At 41.6% G+C, this 17,301-nt stretch overlaps 1 protein-coding gene across 3 annotated transcripts in view; it reads right to left on the bottom strand.

The window, feature by feature from the left end:
• The window catches only part of LOC138210895 (inactive ubiquitin carboxyl-terminal hydrolase 53), a 31,587-nt gene extending 16,224 nt beyond the window's left edge, over positions 1-15,363 (bottom strand). Inside the window, exons 1-9 of one of the 3 annotated variants that reach the window (XM_069170263.1) lie at positions 14,767-15,363; positions 6,878-7,499; positions 6,013-6,105; positions 4,741-4,875; positions 3,392-3,502; positions 2,343-2,425; positions 2,016-2,100; positions 1,608-1,754; positions 116-265 (exon numbers count right to left, since the gene is read on the bottom strand). In XM_069170263.1, coding sequence (XP_069026364.1) covers positions 116-265; positions 1,608-1,754; positions 2,016-2,100; positions 2,343-2,425; positions 3,392-3,502; positions 4,741-4,875; positions 6,013-6,105; positions 6,878-7,021 — 948 coding nt within the window. In that variant the 5' untranslated portion in view covers positions 7,022-7,499; positions 14,767-15,363. The other 2 variants (XM_069170264.1, XM_069170265.1) reach the window with 2 other exon arrangements.
• Positions 15,364-17,301: the final 1,938 nt, after the last annotated feature.

Here is a 17,301-nt window from a genome sequence, read left to right as displayed (position 1 = left end):
TCTGAGAATATATCGTCTGTCTGAGACAACCAATTTAACTCGAAATAGCTAGACTAGTCAATTAATGCAATAATTAACTGACTAATGACTTCAGCACGAGTGCACGCTGTCTCACCTCTTTCACGGTTGCATCATCAAAGAAGACCCACTTGGAGGATTTGGTGTGCAAGGCGAAGGCACAGTAGTGGCGGCTGGAGTAGCAGATCATCCCGACGAGCTGCAGCTCTCCCTTTTTGGCATGCTCATCTGTCACCCGGTAGAAGAGCTGTGTCCACACGCACACAGACACACACACACAAATAAATATACACACTCCAACTATTCATCGGCAGCAACGCGACACAACGTGGGAACGCAAGTGATCGATGCTGAAAGCTGGTGGAATCAGTTACTCCATCTGTTTAAAGACAAAGGGCTGAAGGTAATGAACCAGCATTGATCTGACAATCAGTACAAATAAGAGCTGGTTTGAATCAGCGCAGCCACAGTAGAACTTGACATCTCAGTTATAGGGGTGAACAATATTCTTGGTAATACAGATATATGGAGTTATTTTCTTTTTCTTTTTTTTTCAACCACAAACAAAACAGGGAACGTGTCGGTGAACAGTCACTTGTTCCTTCCTCCCTCCCCTCCCAAGTTTCCAGCACAGCCGGTTCGCCGTCTCCCTCCCACCCTCTCAAGCAATAGATTTCAAAACAAATCATGTGGGTGGAGGGCTCCCTTTAAAACCCAATAAAGTCACATGAAATGATCTCTAATGAATAAAGGCCTTTGTGGCACACGAGTGGGTGGGTGGGTCCGACAGATTCTTCTGATTGTATGGTTTGGAAACGCAAAAGAGGGAGCTGTCAAATAAACAGTTTGAACACTTCAATAAAAAAAAAAAGTTATGTAATGTGTGGAGCGTACGAGCATGTCCTGATCTGAACTACACTCCTGTATTTTTGCCAGTGAAGCACATCCACACAGCACACTGATGCGAACAGGCTACTGAGGAACATGTGCTAATATAGTTTGTGTTTAATATGAACAAGGTTGAGATTTTAATCCAGATAAATGTCTACATGTAAAACACAACTTTCTAAGAAAAAAAAAAAGAAAGACATCCCACATCGCCGCATACTTGTGATCAAGAATGTGTGAATATAAAGTATTTACAAACAAATGCAGTGCTGGACACATATTTGCCCTTTTGCAGTGCCGTCTGTTCAGCCCACATGTTCTCTTAGGGAGGAATGCATCACAAACACTCACTCACACAGACTCACTCACAAAGATGAGGGGAGGGGCTTTTTGACAAGCTGACCAAGGCCAGCAGGGGCTTTTTGATCAGTGGCGTGGGCCAACTGGGCATTGAGTGTTGACTTCTTACGCAACGGCCCCGACTTACAGAGAAATAAATCCCCACTTTATTTCCCACATATGTTCGATTGCTGAAAAATAAACTGTCGCGAATGCAGTGGGAGGAATGCAGTTGTATGGAAAATTACAGTAATATACGGAGAAATTTAAACAGGCCTTTTGATACCCGAACTATGACATTTGAATAATTTCATAAAATGAAAAAAAAAAAGTACAAAAATGATTTGTTAAAGTGAACTCACCGCAGAGAGACTGAGATGAGGCCCCAGTGACCGGATAACATCCTCAGTGAGGTCGGACTGATCCGAGTCCCATACAAAGCCTATGGTAACTATTTCTGGGGAGTTCATGAGGACACGTCTGATCCTGATCCTCTGGCCACAGTTGCTCTGAAAAAAACAGAACAAAAACATAGTGAAAGACCACAATATTGCCCAAAAGCAACTTTAACTGATTACAAATGTAGACTCCTTGTTGGGATGGTCAGTAGAAATTCAAATAAAAAACGAAATATGTAAGAAGCATTGGAGTCCCAAACAAAATTTGCATGACATCAATATTACTTTTTCAAGTAACAGGAGTGTGTGGGTATTATATTTGTTTTCGGTGAAGCTTCAGTAGCATAAAACCACTTCCAAAAGGAAACGTACTGGACAGTTACGAAGGTCCCCGATCGTACTTGCTGCTTGTAACATTTCCCCAAAAGACTCGTCTCTGCGCTGAAGCATCTGTTGACTGAGAAAGAAGAGTCACAGTGCGAAAGACACAGTCAGCAAAAGCATAAAAAAAAGAACAAGTGAAGAAGAGGAAGGAAAACAGCCAGAGACAAATAAAGATGAAGTTGACACAATGTAAAAATGCTGCAAAGTTAAGTCATAATTTTGTGATAATGCAAACAGACATGCCAAGTGAAAACAGAGTGGAGCGAGACAAATGGCAGCAGGGGAGAGGGAATGTTTTATAGAGTCTGTTCTTACCAGAGTGCGGTGGTGGAGACATAATGCACCAGCTCTGTAAACGGCAGTGGGTCGGAGGATGCCCCACAGCTCCGGCACACAGACTGCAGAGGGAGGAGAGTGTGTGTCCAAGAGGGCGACAAACAAAAGAAGAAGAGTTACAAAATACGTAGATGCGATTTCAGCATGAATAATCACTGCCGAGGACAATTATCACATCAGCAGCAGTGAGGTCAAAAATAGTCACAGTAAAAAAGGAAACAAAAACACAACAGGATTGTCTTCCCGCCTTCCTGCTGTTTACTTCTAAACGGAGGGCTCTGCGGTATCATCTTAAGTCATTTACTCAAATGACTGGCATTCCATTTAATTTCTGAAGTAATCAATCTCTTTCCCTGACCAGGGCAATTCTGATTTAGGCCTTGATAATATTTGCTGGATTGGGTGCCCTGAAGTTCAGGTGGAACAAAATCCACTGACTGTGCCCCAAAGGGATTTAGTCCAAAAGCGTATTATCTGTTTGATTCAGAGAAAGAACTGGTTCGGGACAGAGACCGAATCGGTGATGGGCATCAGAGCCACAGGGCAGGGTGATGGTGTGCGTGTGTGTATGTGTGTATGTGTGTGTGCGTGTGTGTGTGTGTGTGTGTGTGTGCGTGTGTGTGTGTGTGTGTGTGCGCTGCGCTGGAATTTGTGTGTCCACCATCTGTGATTTATCTGATACTGCTGCTGCTGCAGCACTGTGGAATCTGACCAGAAACACCCTCCATTTTCCACTGGGGGCGACCCAGTATCAAAACATGACGGATTGGATTTCTATTGTCTCAGACAGTGATTCATGTACCTGTCTGTGTGTGTGTGTGTGTGTTGCTTAATCCTAACACGGGCGAGAGGCTGTGCAAACACAAATATTAAATGAAACAAAACACCTGTAGCAAAACAAAAAAACAAAAAAAAGAGAGGCAGGAAATTAATATGAACACCTCTTCCTAAAATGTGTGAACTTGAATGAACACATAACGTCCTCACCACTCATAACACTGATGAATGATTTCCAACCTAGTACTGACCTGCTCATAAAGTGACATGGCAAACTTTTGATGCGTGATGCAAGACTTTGATGTGCAGGCGTCCGTCTCCTCAGGCACAATGTGCAGGTGGATCCTCTCCAGTATGTTCTCCTGTAACACAACAGGAAATGCATCTGGCATAAAACTAAAATATTTCACATAAGTCACACCGTTTCAAAACAAGAGTTCAGTTCAGAACAGTTTTAGGAGTCATGTTCTAACCCTCCCGACAGAAAGAACACATTTAAACAAAAACAAGCAATGGTCCATTTTAGCTTCTTCCTGTTTCAACAGACTGCTGGTGAGTTTATAAAATATTAAGGCTGCCAGGTAGGTCTGCAAAGGTCACAGGCTCAACTTCGCAGTCTGTTAATCTGACACTGGCTAACTCCACACATAAATTCTCCACCGGCACACTGTTGCCTGTGTATTACACGGTGGACGCTCAAGGGCAAAGATCTGTGTGCTACTGAGAATTAAGATTGTCCATAAAAGACGGACACTTTGGCACAAAAGCATCAGTCTTAGATGTAAAAAGTTGCCGGTGAGTTTTTGTATGTGGGAACATTGCACACAAAGTAGGAAACAAAGTAGTGTGTCTGCATGATAGATTTACATGTAATTATACTGGAGAAGCAAAGTGACAGTACAGTCACACTTTGGAACACGAGAGGAGAAGATTGTGAACACGAGATGTTAGGTTTTCTGTTTTGTTTATCCATTACTGTGTAACTGGGCTTCCTAAGCGGATAAACAATGATTGTAGGATAAAAATCAGGATACATCTGTGCTGTTTGGGTTCACAGTTATACAGCAGAAGAGACCAGTATCTTAAGAAAACAAACTAATTAATCATGATGGACAAAAGACAACTGTTTAACGGGGTAAGAACAGGATATGTTTCCTAGTTGATTGCTGGAGTCAAAATAAAAATGGAATAAATGAAAATGGAAAAAAAACAAGTTGTGGCCTAACAATGCTTTTTTTTTTTTTTGTGCCAAAAAAAAGAGCAGATACGTACAAACAATAAAGGACGCGTGAAATTGAATCATAAAAGGCCCCAAAAAAATGTGTGACATAATATGGCAGCACAAAACACAGAGGTTCAAACGCAACTCTGGCGCTTATATAACCTGTCATGATGATATTTGGCACCAATGTGGCAGGGGTTGATGGGAGGGGAAGGGAGGGACAGAAGCTCTTTCAGTGACCTCGCCAAACAGTTTGTTGCAATGCATTACCCCGACTGTGTGGCAGGGCAACACACAAACATACACACATCCCTCCTGGTACGCGAGTCCCCCCCCCCCCCCCCCTTTTAGGACAGCCGTGTTGCCACAGGAACTTACAAAGCACTCTGCGGCATCGTCCATGAAGCCCAGCTGGAAGCGTTGCTCGTCCTTAAAGGTCTCCGCCAAGGCGTGACGCAAGTTGTCGGAGGGCAGGGCTCGCTCCCGACTGTGCTGGAACTGGGAGAATATGCCCTAAAGTAGAGAGGAAGAACTCATTTGCACGTGGACAATGGGATGTTGCGTTTACAAAAAGCATTTGTGTCACATTCCCCAGTCAGTAGATAGTTTGGATGTGTAACCTGACGAGTCACACGTTCATCACGACAACCAGGAACTACACGTTACTTCCCCGTTTTAAACTCTGATTTGGGATGTCCGAAGCCGACCTCAAAGATCTGAATCAGGGCCGGTCAAGGCGTTTTTTTTTTTTTTAAGGGATCGGTATCATCTATACTAAGCCATATTTAACCCCAATCCTTTGTTTTACATCAACTGGCAAACAGATTTTATCAACAGAAAGCATAATTTGTGTCAGGAAGCGGAAGTGTGCCCTGGCATGTAGCATACGAGCAGCTTAAATGCGTGCAGTGGGTCAATATTTTAAAAATGGAAAATGAAAGCAGCATGACAGCCACTTGTGAAGCCTGCAACGTGAACATTTTGCTTGGTGGACATAACAGAGCTGCGTTCAATACCACAAATCTGATACTGTGATGAAGTCTGTTTGTTTTATAAGAGACACCAACTCCCTCCAAACAACAGAACTGCTCCAGAAAAATATGGGAGACATTGACAAAACAACATGGCATTAATTTGCATAAGCCCCCATGGACAGCTCCAAATTCTCAACCCTCACTATCACTATCCTCATTCTTGTTTTAGGACGCTATGAATTTTAACCAGCTATGATTGGTTATTTTGTAAAAACACACACACACACAGAACATGAAAAAAACAACATGCTGCTCTGTGTGGAATTATGATCAAATAAATATCGTATTTTTGTTTGTTTACTTAACAATAATAAAAGAAATATCATTAAAAAAAAACCATTGCGAACAGTTTGGATTCAGGCAACTTTTTCTTAAGACATTATTTCAGACATTTCTCTTCAATTGTCACACATATACACTGGATTGAGTTAAATCATTTTAAATGTACTTGAAGTGTGCACTTTGCTGCTGTAATATTCAGTAAAATAAAAGTAGCGGATCAGGACTCTGTGTCTGCAGATACTCATTATTAAATGACTCTGATCGGGGGGGAACAAATCTTGATCAGGAAATTTCTAGATCTTATTATATTCACGTGCTGTTGATTGCACCTCACCTTTAATGCACAAAAAATGCACGACTCTCCCAGACAGAAGTGTCCAGGTAGCTGCCTCAAGCTGCGTCTGAAGATGTCTAGTTGCCATAGTACCTACACAAGAGGAAGAGGAAGAGGTCATCAGGCTGCCTTTGCACTGTAAGATTTATACTTGCTCTTACATTGAAACATGTCTTACATAGTCATAAGTACTAAAAGGGAAAAACTATTTTCTAATCCATCTACCAAGTACAAAATAGTGATTAAAAGCAAATGCAAGTTGGGTTTTTTTTTTTTTTTTTCAAAAGGGAAGTATCTCATTATATAACAAAACTTAACATCCTGGGATCTTTTGTTACACGTGGCATTTAGGCATGAGGATAAAGTCTCCAAGGTCATGAAAAGGAGGACTGGATGGAAGAAACATCTCCCTGACGGATACAAAGCCGAAGGTAACGATCATCTTCAACTAGCTCATCGGTTGTCTCACCCTCTGAGTCACAATCTCTGAGAATGACCTCACTGGTTGCCGGTCTCCCACTAGTCAAAAGCAACCTTCAAGTGCATTAATACATTGCCGGGAAGCTCTGACGAACTTGGACAGTGACTAAGCTTTGAAATTTCTAAATAAATGATGCTCATATTTTAAGAGGTTGGAACATGTGCAGTTCCTGGAGGATGACAGCAACAAGGGAATAAATAAAGTCACACAAGCAGTAAAAAAAAAAAAAAAAAGTTAGGTGCACCTGTTTTATGCAACAAATGCTACTTTTGCTCTGCTTTAAATATTTTATGTTTAAGGAGAGTTTTAGTTTTTGTCCCAAGACTCCCTTCAACTTTAACACAAACTGATACTATCAACAAACGAGACACGAAGCAGCTCTACCTGCACAGCGCTGTTGAGGAAGCAACTGTTCTGGCCCGGCTCGTTCAGCAGTCCTTTGGTGGGGGCCAGAGACAGCATGCTCCCCGGCTGGTACGATTTCCCCAGATTGCCCCCCGGCTTCCTGAAGAACTTGACCCATGCCATTGGATAGTGGAGTGTGCCTTTAGACAGGTGGGATGGTCAGATGACAGGGCAGGTTGTAGCTGGGATCAGATGCCCGAGCCCCTGAAGGGGTGACTCCCCAACAGTCTGAGGCGAAGGTATTCAGCAAGCTGCAGCAGCTGCCCTGCTACACATGGGCTTCTAGCCCATTTCTGCAGCTCATTGAGAAGGTCCTTCTTGCTTTGATACTCAAAAGTCTTTTGAATTAAAAAAAAAAAAAGAAAAATTTAACAGAATAAATTACACCCCCGTCTTCTTTTTGGGAAGCCTTTGATAAGAAGTCGTTCGAAACTTCTGAGCAGATGCATTTTGACCACGAGGAAACACGTCTAAATCATTTTCAAAAACTACCACGTGGTCCTGCTGCTCTTGAGGACTTCCAGTTGCAGTTAATTCTTCCTCTCAGAAGTTCACCCATAGTACAGTTGTATCCAGGCTAGACAGCAAAGGTAGTTGAGCTCTGTTAGAGAAATACAGAATAAAATGAAATGAGATTTGAGAGGTCATTATGGAGCTCACAATGAGTAATGTCTTTTTTAATCATCTATCTACAATATGCAAGCTTTTCATTTTCTCAAACACATTATTGTAATAGTTTTACAAAATGACCAAATGATGTTATCATAACACAAAAATTAACTATATATATCTCATCTTCCTGATAAATGTCCAGCGACACTTTTAAAGACATGTCAACAACGTTTATACATTAACTTTTACAAACACCCTTTGCACGGGAGGTGTGCCAAACGGGGGTCGGCCCTACCGTCGGTTGCACATTAACATTCAAACAAATCCATCTCGTTGTTTCCTAAATAACAGCCAACAGACATTTGAAGGGAAAACATCTGTACACACGTTACTAATATTAATCCTATGCTTTGTGTCCACATTTTGTAACTCTGTCTGACGCTGTCATTCTTGTATAAGCTCAACAACAAAAAGAGACTGGCCTATTTTTCTTTGACTTGAGTTGAACCGGGAAGGACACTGGAACAAACCACTGGAGATGCAGTTCAGTTTGCCGTACATGCAGAATCACCAACACACTGAGCAGAATCTGCAGTGAATGTGCATTGTGCACCTATGAAAGCAGGGCTGAACACAGACTACCTAGAGAGGTTTGATGGATGAGTGTGTTTGTGCTGAGCGAGGCAGGGGGAGCCGTGTCTAGGTTATTACATTAGTGAATGCCTCAAGAGGCCCACATCCCCACAACCTGGAAGTTTGGATATGTTCATTGGGATTTTCACAAGTTATTATTTTTTATGCTTTCCTAAATGGTGACAAAGCCCGTCATGGCAAACTGAAATCGTGTTGGAGTAGAGACACCTCCAGCCCCATAAAAGTACAACGAAGCAACAACGCGCAACATGGATTCATCCTTTTATAGACCCCAACACCTAAAACACAGTCTCAAAGAATAAACCTCAAACGCTTTGTTATTCAGAGCGAGGACAAAAAAAATACTGCCCTACTTAACACAAACAATGAAACTTCCCTCTTGTGACAGTCTCCAGAAGCAGAAAAAGTTTCAGCCAAAACCTGTTGGACAGCACTGCCATCCTGGTATTTTAGGAATCCTCGGTGGATAAAGATGTCGCAACAATTACAGCGGGTTTATGGCACAACCTCATGTTTAGTACTTACATTGTAGCATGACAATCATCTTCACATGATTCAACGAAACATGCTAATGCCTCTGCACTTTGCAACTGGGCTCCATAGCAACAGCATTCCAAAGCAATCACTTAAGCTCAGAGTTACTGAGGAGACGGCGCTTTTGGATTAGTTTCTGGAGTGGCGAGAGGAAAACTGTCCGATCCACCTTTACCAGTGACATCGCACGACCTGACGCCTCGCTGCAACCTTTAGGTCACATCTTGAGCCGTCTCCAGGAAAAAGCATGGACATCAACTTAAGTCAGCACGTCATGAAATGGAACAACAATTTCATGACTCGCATATCTCATATTGCACAATGACAACTGGAGAGCCTGGATACATTTCAATAATGAATCATTCTTATGTTGTAATAGCATGATTATTATTCTATTCTTGCAAAATCATGGTGTCAACAATCACTTCAGGTAAATTGACCACTCATCTATGACATTTAAAGAAGGGTATCGTATCAGCCATACCATACGCATTTAACAGCGAGTTAAAACAATGCCACATATCCTGGTGTAACATTATTCAATGTCAAGCTGATAGCATTGAGATTGGAGTCAGCGCATGTTGTATTGTGACATTGCTGACAACAGCAAGAGATATGGCTCTGCATTCATGGTCCTAGACATGTTATTGCATTACAGTGGTCCATTTGAAAAGCCTGCCAACTTCAGTTATGTTAACCAATCTTTTTGTCTGATCAAAAGTGGCACTTGCTGACTGCAGTTCAATGATATGATGATTTTAAAGATTATACTTTGCTGCGTAGGGGCAAAGAGCATCACTTTTAAAACACAGGGAAGTAATACATCTACTTAACAATAAGAAACATCATATTCACCGATTTTTCATTTACTTTTGTTTATGATGAGAACATTGCCGAGAAGAACTCAACAACTATTTCTGCACATCTCTTTTTGTTTTCCCCAGCCAAGGAAAAAAAACAAAACAACATTTGAGGCCTATCAGAATGAACATAACACCTTTCATCTGACAACATCATGTGATAGACACCATGTCGTGTCTGCACTACAGGACACAAGCGCATGTTTAGACATGAACTGGCTGAGCTACAATCCAGAAAGGTTAAAGTGGCAAATACTGCACCTAAACTTTGAGCATGGACACACGTGAAAGAGCGAAGAGTTGGAAAGAATGAAGCACAAAGGTGGCTTGCCCACATTCTTACTGCGTTTCATATTGTGCTGTTGTATAATTATATAATGAAAAACCTTTTCTCAAACATTTTAAACAGATCCTTCATAACCAATTTTAACTGTGAAATATCTGCTTTCTTGTTTATGAACCTGAGGTGGAGAAAATGACAGAGCTGGCTGGTGACAATATTGTGCCGAAGCCAGGTTTACAACACTGTGTGATGCAAGCCCAGACGGCTGTTGTTGACACCCATCCGTTTCAACTCGGAGTGGTGAATGAGTTTCTCCATGTCAAGGTTTTTTTTCTTTCATAAAACCTTCTGGCTTCATGCCAACATATAACGACAGTGAGGTCATGTTGATAAGACACACACCACTTCTTTGTTCAACACCAGTTTCTGTAGGTAGGTCTTATAAAGCAAGTAACTTACTTCAGTTCTGTCTTTAATAAATGTAACACTGGTGATCCTCGGCAACGAATGGCTCAGATGACCCTGCCTTTTTCAATTCAGCGATAAGCTGACACTTAGAACCACACACACACACACACACACACGCACACAAACACACACACACACACACACACACACACACACAAACACACACACACACACACACACACACACACGAATGAAGCAAAGTTCAACTACCAGCAACAGTGACAGATCAAGATCAGTGTTGATAGGAGATAAGAGGAAATTAGGTCACAACTGCAGCCGAATGTAATATTCAGTGAAGTACAATTTACAAAAGTGAAGCACGACACTCAAACGGTAAAAGCTACACTCGAAACGTCAGAACATATTCAAAATCATATACCAATAGGGATTCTATACGGAGTTTGGAAATGTATGTGCTTTAAGTCACAGTTGATAAATGTACATGTTAAATACTCTCGAGTGAAAAAGTGATCCAATTTCACTCAATGTCACTTGGTGTTATTAAATGCTGGTTGTTTTAACACAATTACAACATTTTTCATCTTTAAAGTGTGAATGGTGACTGCATTGTGCATCATACACAGCTGATTGCTGAGGTGGTTTTTTTGTTGTTGTTGTATACTGTATGAATATTTTCAAATTTTGTATTTAATCCGCGAGTATGAACCACACAAACTTCCAGAGTTACCTGGCCTCCCGGTGGGGTTAACCCTAATCTTTTGTTCATAAACCATCTTTCACAGCAAAGAACATCAAACTGTCAAAACTACACCAACTACATCAATAAATCAAAATTAAATAGCAAAGAAGATAATCTAAAAAGTACTCTATTACCAGTATTCAGTGATGCGATATTAACTTCAAGATTAATTGAAAACAACAACGTAAGAACAACTAACTCTGAATTATGCCCTTACTGAATGTGCGTATGTAATATTATTTACTTATATTCATCTAAGAAGGAAGCACTGACAAACACTGTGGCTTGTTGTAAATTTACGTAGGTGAAAAACTAAGCAACGACCACTCTCGCTGTATGATGGAAGTCTTGCCAGGGATGTAGTATAGAATCAAGCAGAAGCTAAACAAAAGAAGTCAATTCCCGTTTTTCTCTCAGGAGCGCCACTGCAGGAAGTCCAGTCTTCCTTTGTAAACAAAGACTTTCACTCACTTGTCAAGCCAAGTCCAGGAATGACTCAATTTATTTCCCCTTGTCATGGGGAAAACACGAAAGCTTGCACCTTGGAGCGTCAGCCAAAAGAGCGTGTAGTGCATCAGCAGCTTTGACAAACCCGGGGAATCTGCAAAATGCAGACACATTTGATGTGAAGGCATAGGGAACCCAATGCTCTCATTTATCTATCAGTGATCTGTTGATGGATAGCTTCATTAACAATGATCCGATTGATCTCCTTTATATGGTAATGCCAAGAGCTGCTGATGAATCAATCTGCGGGAAATTGAGTCACACTAATTCAATGTCTTTGAGATGTGAAAATAGACACACACTGCCAGAACACCAGAGAGAGACAAGAAGCACTGGGAGGATAAAGAGGCCTTTATGGGGCAATTTAGCTTCACGTTCACGTCCTAATAATTCAAGAAAATAATTCTTTCCACAGCAGTTTTTTTTCAAAACCCCTAACTTGCTTACATTTGCTCAAGGGTAATATGCAGCCTTTAATTAATTCGTCATGGAAGAATTGCTTAATACAATATGACTTGCACAAGAACATGGGACAGCTTTCAGCCTCTCTACAACTTCTGAGCCTTCTTTTCCTCATTGCGGATCAATATATCGTTCCATCAGGCCGGTGCATTATACATCTTCATGACAGCTGAGTGGATCCTCCTGTTACTCCTCAACTGTGACTCACTGTTGATGAACGGCTTTCCTTCCCAGAGCTTGCGTCCAAAAGCAAGTAAACACTGCGCGTGTGCTCCCTCCGTGCGTTCCGCATTACATCTTGTTTTTAAGAAGAAACTTGTACATAATTCATTGCTAACTTCAGACAAATAACCTCAGAGCCATGTTGAGTCCTACTTGACGTCCTATGACACATCTTTTACACCTACACTTAAGTCGCCCACTGAGACACTTTTTTGGGGGGGTTTAAACCACACATGAACTTGAATTGCTGCCTGACAATGTAATTAGATGTCGCGTAAAATGTAAGTATACTGCTACTGGAGTGACGAGGACACAAATGTTTTAAGAAGAGCTTTTATGTAAACCAAGTTCTTTGAGAAACTATTTCTTTTAACATCTGGTTTGTGATTCATTAGCTCCATCTGGAAATTACCGGGGTGATGTTATGCTTCCATTTGTGAGAAAGCAAAAAGTCTCTCAATGAATGGAGTAAAAACTGCTGAGCAAGGTCACATATTGTACCGTGTTTGTGGTTATGAATTGTAGTTTCTAAAGCTGCAGCATTCCTTCTGCCAGGTGTTCCTGTCAGAAATTGACTTCAGGGTTAGTTATCCAAATACCTCAATGGGACACAATGATCACTATGAGACAATTAAAAAGTGGACAATTACTGAAATTTGCCATGCCTTATTTTAGCCTTGGGTAAAAAAAAATTCTCTCCATTTCAGATGCAGCCCTGCAAACTTCTTAGAAAACTGACTCATGAGGTTAATGTAGGAATGAAGTCATATTTTTCTTATTTCTTCTCCAGTGTCGGCACAATATTTAAATGTTCTTGGATTTAACACACAGCTTCCCCCATTTCTTCCGTCACTCTGTTTATTTTAATTACGCGTTAGGACTGGGTAAACACTGTCTGAACATTTACGAAAGCCTCAGTCAAAGCAGCCCCTGCATGTACAACAAGGAGCAATAAAACGTGACCCCGCATGCTAAAAAGCCTATAATAATGGTGAAATCTGATTGTACAATTCCCTCCAGATTGCAGACATGGTTTAAGACTTCGGGCAACAATGCAGCGGTCATTTCCTGCGTGGGCTTCCTGCTCAAGGGCTTGCGGCTTTCCAGCACACGGTCACCGTGTTCAACCCTGTGAAACTGAACAGGTCACCCCGCACCACGCTGAGTCACCCATTATTTCTTACTGCGTCCAACAGAGGAAGAGGGAGAACAAAAGCCGAGTTCCAGGATCCCACACTGAATAGAATCTGATTGAAATATAACATCCTCCCCTCCACTCTTACGATTGCTTCCTTAATGTCCCCTCCACTTGATAACAGCTTGCCAAGAAATATCAAGAGTGATGATGACCAACAAACCCTGCTCCTCTTTTTTTCATCCTCAACTTTATTTATAATTAAATGAATTCAGTTTAAAATTACATTTAAAGTCGCAAACCTCTGGGTTACGTTATTCATCCTCAAAAGCTGATTTAAGACCAAACGCACCGAGCGCACACACCACCCAATCAAAGTGCACGTATTCTACGCAATCTGTTGCTCAACATGCTTACCAAAACAAAAGAGGTGAGAGAAGGCCTTGTGTCACAACTGGTTCTCCAGCATGCCTTTCACCATCTTGTCAATGAATGTAAAATGTTCCACAAAACATCATCATAAAAGGACGAGTGCGCGGTGGTGTCTGTGAGGGCCGATGATCTCATGGCTTCATCACCGCTGGGTTCAGGTCTGCTGCTCGGGGAGGTCTTAACACCGAAATCAATTCAAGTGGGAGAAACCAGTTCTGCACAGTGAGGTTCTGAAACGTATATATATTTTTTTTTGTTGTTGTTGTTGTCGTTGTTGTTTTTTTTTTTTTTTTAAAAGGCCTGCATAATTATGCAACACGAAACCTCTCTGCCCACAACCGAAACACATGACACTTGATAGTTCGCTTGGACTGCTTGTTTTTCCTGACATGACACAACCGTAAGAGACAGAGGAACATTTTTACTTTTTTTTTTTTTTTTTTACTTAAGGCATATTTATGTGCCAGTTAACACGTATTCCCGAACACTGAAGACATTTCACGTAAAAAAATAAATAAATAAATTTTAAAAAAAGATGAATCCGAGAGGAGCTGTCACAGCCTCGGTTTCCTTCAGCTCCATATTTGAATATTGAATGATCAACCCAACGCGGAGCTCCACACCGAGCGAGCCGCGCGCAACGACGCGGACGACTTTTTGTTGTTGTTGTTGTTGTTGTTTTTTTAAAGAAAACACCCACCGCAAAGTGTGACCAAATTAAAAAAAAAAACTCACATGTGACAAAACAAACCGCCCTGAGCTTTTAAACGCGCCCACGACCGCGTCGTAATAACTTGACGAGCGCGCTAAGTGAAGCTAACGCCAGGCCTACCTGGTTTCCGACTTACCTGAGTTCCAGGTGAAACGAACGTTTCCGCCCCACCGTCCCTTGCTTGCAAAAAAAACAAAAAAAACAACAAAAAAAAACCCAACTGTGAAAGTTTCGGCTACTACTTCTGCCCCAAACTTAAAAATAAAAAATAAAAAAAACACACTCACCTCCGAGGGAATAACAGCTCACAAGTGCGGTAATATCCCCCCTTTTTTTTTTTTTTTTTTTTAGTGTGCGCAGAGCAAGAGTTGGGAGTGTTTGTTTTGTTTTGTTGTTTTTTTGGTTGAGTTTCGAGGGAGAGAGAAGGAAGGAGCTGCGGAGCCCAAAGTAGTCGGCTCGTTTTAAAAAAAAAAATGGGTTTCAAAGGCTGAGACGCTGGAAACTAAAACGCCGAGCAGACGACGAAGAGTTTGTCTCACGCCGCTGAAACTTCTCTCTCTCTCTCTCTCTCCGCTCTTTCTGCCTTTTTTTTTTTTTTTTTTTTGGTCCGGTATATTTTCCTCTCTTGAATTTTCCACTTCGGGACGCGGCAGCCGTCTCCGTCCGCTCGCGATCCCGCACTCTCCGGGTTGGAGAAGGAGGAAGAGGAGGGAGGAGGAAGAGGAGTGCGTTTCTTTCTCCGCTGCGGTTCGCTTGATGCGCGGCGGTAGTGAGCAATGGTCGACTTCGGCACCTGAAATACTGGATTAGAGATGTTTTTCAGAGCTGAGATGTCAAACCCCGCCTCTTCAACACTGTATTTACTGCAGTCTGCCATGCTACTGTACACCGCTGCCACGGCCGCGGTGCGCGCACACGTGTATGCGCACCACATGTATATACACGCGCGCACACGCGCACACATACATAAACACTCCGGTGTTTGCAGAGCGCCAACTCTTGCCTGGCAGGCTCGTTAATGTTGCTTTATGGTTGCCGGAGCTTGCAGTTTTGCAGCCCACTACAATGCGGAGTGGAGTTTCCAACTCCTGCTGCTGCGCCACATGCATGCTTAAACAGGGTTTTTTGGTTTTTTTTTTTTTTTTTTTTCAGAAAACCTGGAATATCATTTAAAACGCATTTGAATATTAGACTTGTGTGGTTTCTTTATCTTGTCTGCAAACGGGGAGGCGAACTACAATAAAGCCGACAATTCCCAACAGAGTATCTGCACGTGTGCATATATGCAAATAAAGAATGTATTGCAGCAGAGACGATCAAACGTACTTTTCAGGGGTCTTGACACGTTAACCTGCGTGGTTACACCCCAACAATGTGGTGAGAATTCGAACACTGATGATTATGAACAACTGGGAGTGGAGAAAAGTCATGTAAGGCTCGTGTTACCCAAACACCATCTGCCTGATCCTGTTATATAAAGACAGCAAATGAAAGGAGTGTACAATTAAAGCTTTTCTCCCCCTCTTTTGAAGCAAGAGACTGCTGAGTGTAACAGCCCTGTCATGTTTCATGGCTCAAGCTGAGCCCGTTTTTAATTATATTAATTTGTTAAGTTGTTTGGATTGCTTCCAGAGCAGAGAGCGGCTATATATTATAGCCTATGGGATGCATATAAACAGCCCAGGTAATAACTTTTCAGCTCATGCCATGACTCTGGGCTATCCTGATCACAAAAGAGGACTATAAGCTATTTTACTATATTGTCGAAGTCCAGGGTTTGACTAAAAAGACATGACTGATTGCACATGCAAACAATAATTTGTTTAGATCAGGGAGCATTTAACCAATTCATTTACGATGTCTACTTAATTCAGATAAAATACTGGGAGGAAATATATGTCAGTTTTGTGCCAGCTTCTCCGAAACCAATTATTTTAACCAGGCCGTAGGTCTAACAGGCTTTGTGTTTAAGAAAAAGAAGAAAAATCTCTGTTTTCAAAACATCAGTCACTCATTAAGGCAGAGGAAACTATGCAGTGATGGAGTGTGCGCTCAGGGGTCACAATATATCAGCGTGGTCCAGCCTTTCCCCAGGAAGTACTTGAAAGGGCCCATTGAAGAGACAATGCCATCTCCCCGAGCACACATTTCCCCGAGGGACATATAATGCTTCCTCTTAAAATATAAAAAAAAGTTTAAGAGTGTGGTAATAATCCATTTGAGTGACGTGAGCTTTGATGATATTGTGAAAGTATGTAACTCATAATCCCATGTTTGTTCATTTTATAGGAAGATACTATACATGTTATTATTATATATAGGAAAATAGAAAAACCAAGCAAACTTTCAAGAGTTCTGGAGGCTTGATGTTAAGACTATAAATAAATATACTTTTTAAACAGGATAAATAATGTACTTTGTGATCAGCGTGGTACTCAGAGCTCATATAGAGAGGATTCACATTATAATGTTGGGCATTCCCGCACTGGCTGTAGGCCTCCTTGCTTTGAAGTGCTGCCGCCCAGTATCTTGCACTCCCTATAAATTATGGATCAGACAGCTCAGAGAGATCAGGTCTTTAACAAGTTCCACAAATGTAAACTTTTCTTTCCTGACCTTGGTGGATAGCCTAGGAATCCAACTGCTGAATCTGACGATTTGTGCCGTGTCAGCATTGTTGCCCTACTTTGAGTCAGAAGTCTAAAAATGTATCATTGCACTGACACAATATTCCCTTGCTGGCATGCACATTGAATGACTTCTGCAGAATTGTGGCTTGTTGGTTTTTGGATTCACGATTGTCCCTTGTCTACCCGTGCTCA

Source organism: Embiotoca jacksoni, unplaced genomic scaffold (assembly GCF_022577435.1).
Source record: "Embiotoca jacksoni isolate LCO1_2020_lvr unplaced genomic scaffold, fEmbJac1.0.p SCAF_49, whole genome shotgun sequence".
Classification (NCBI taxonomy): domain Eukaryota; kingdom Metazoa; phylum Chordata; class Actinopteri; family Embiotocidae; genus Embiotoca; species Embiotoca jacksoni.
This window is presented reverse-complemented; position numbering and strand designations above follow the sequence as displayed.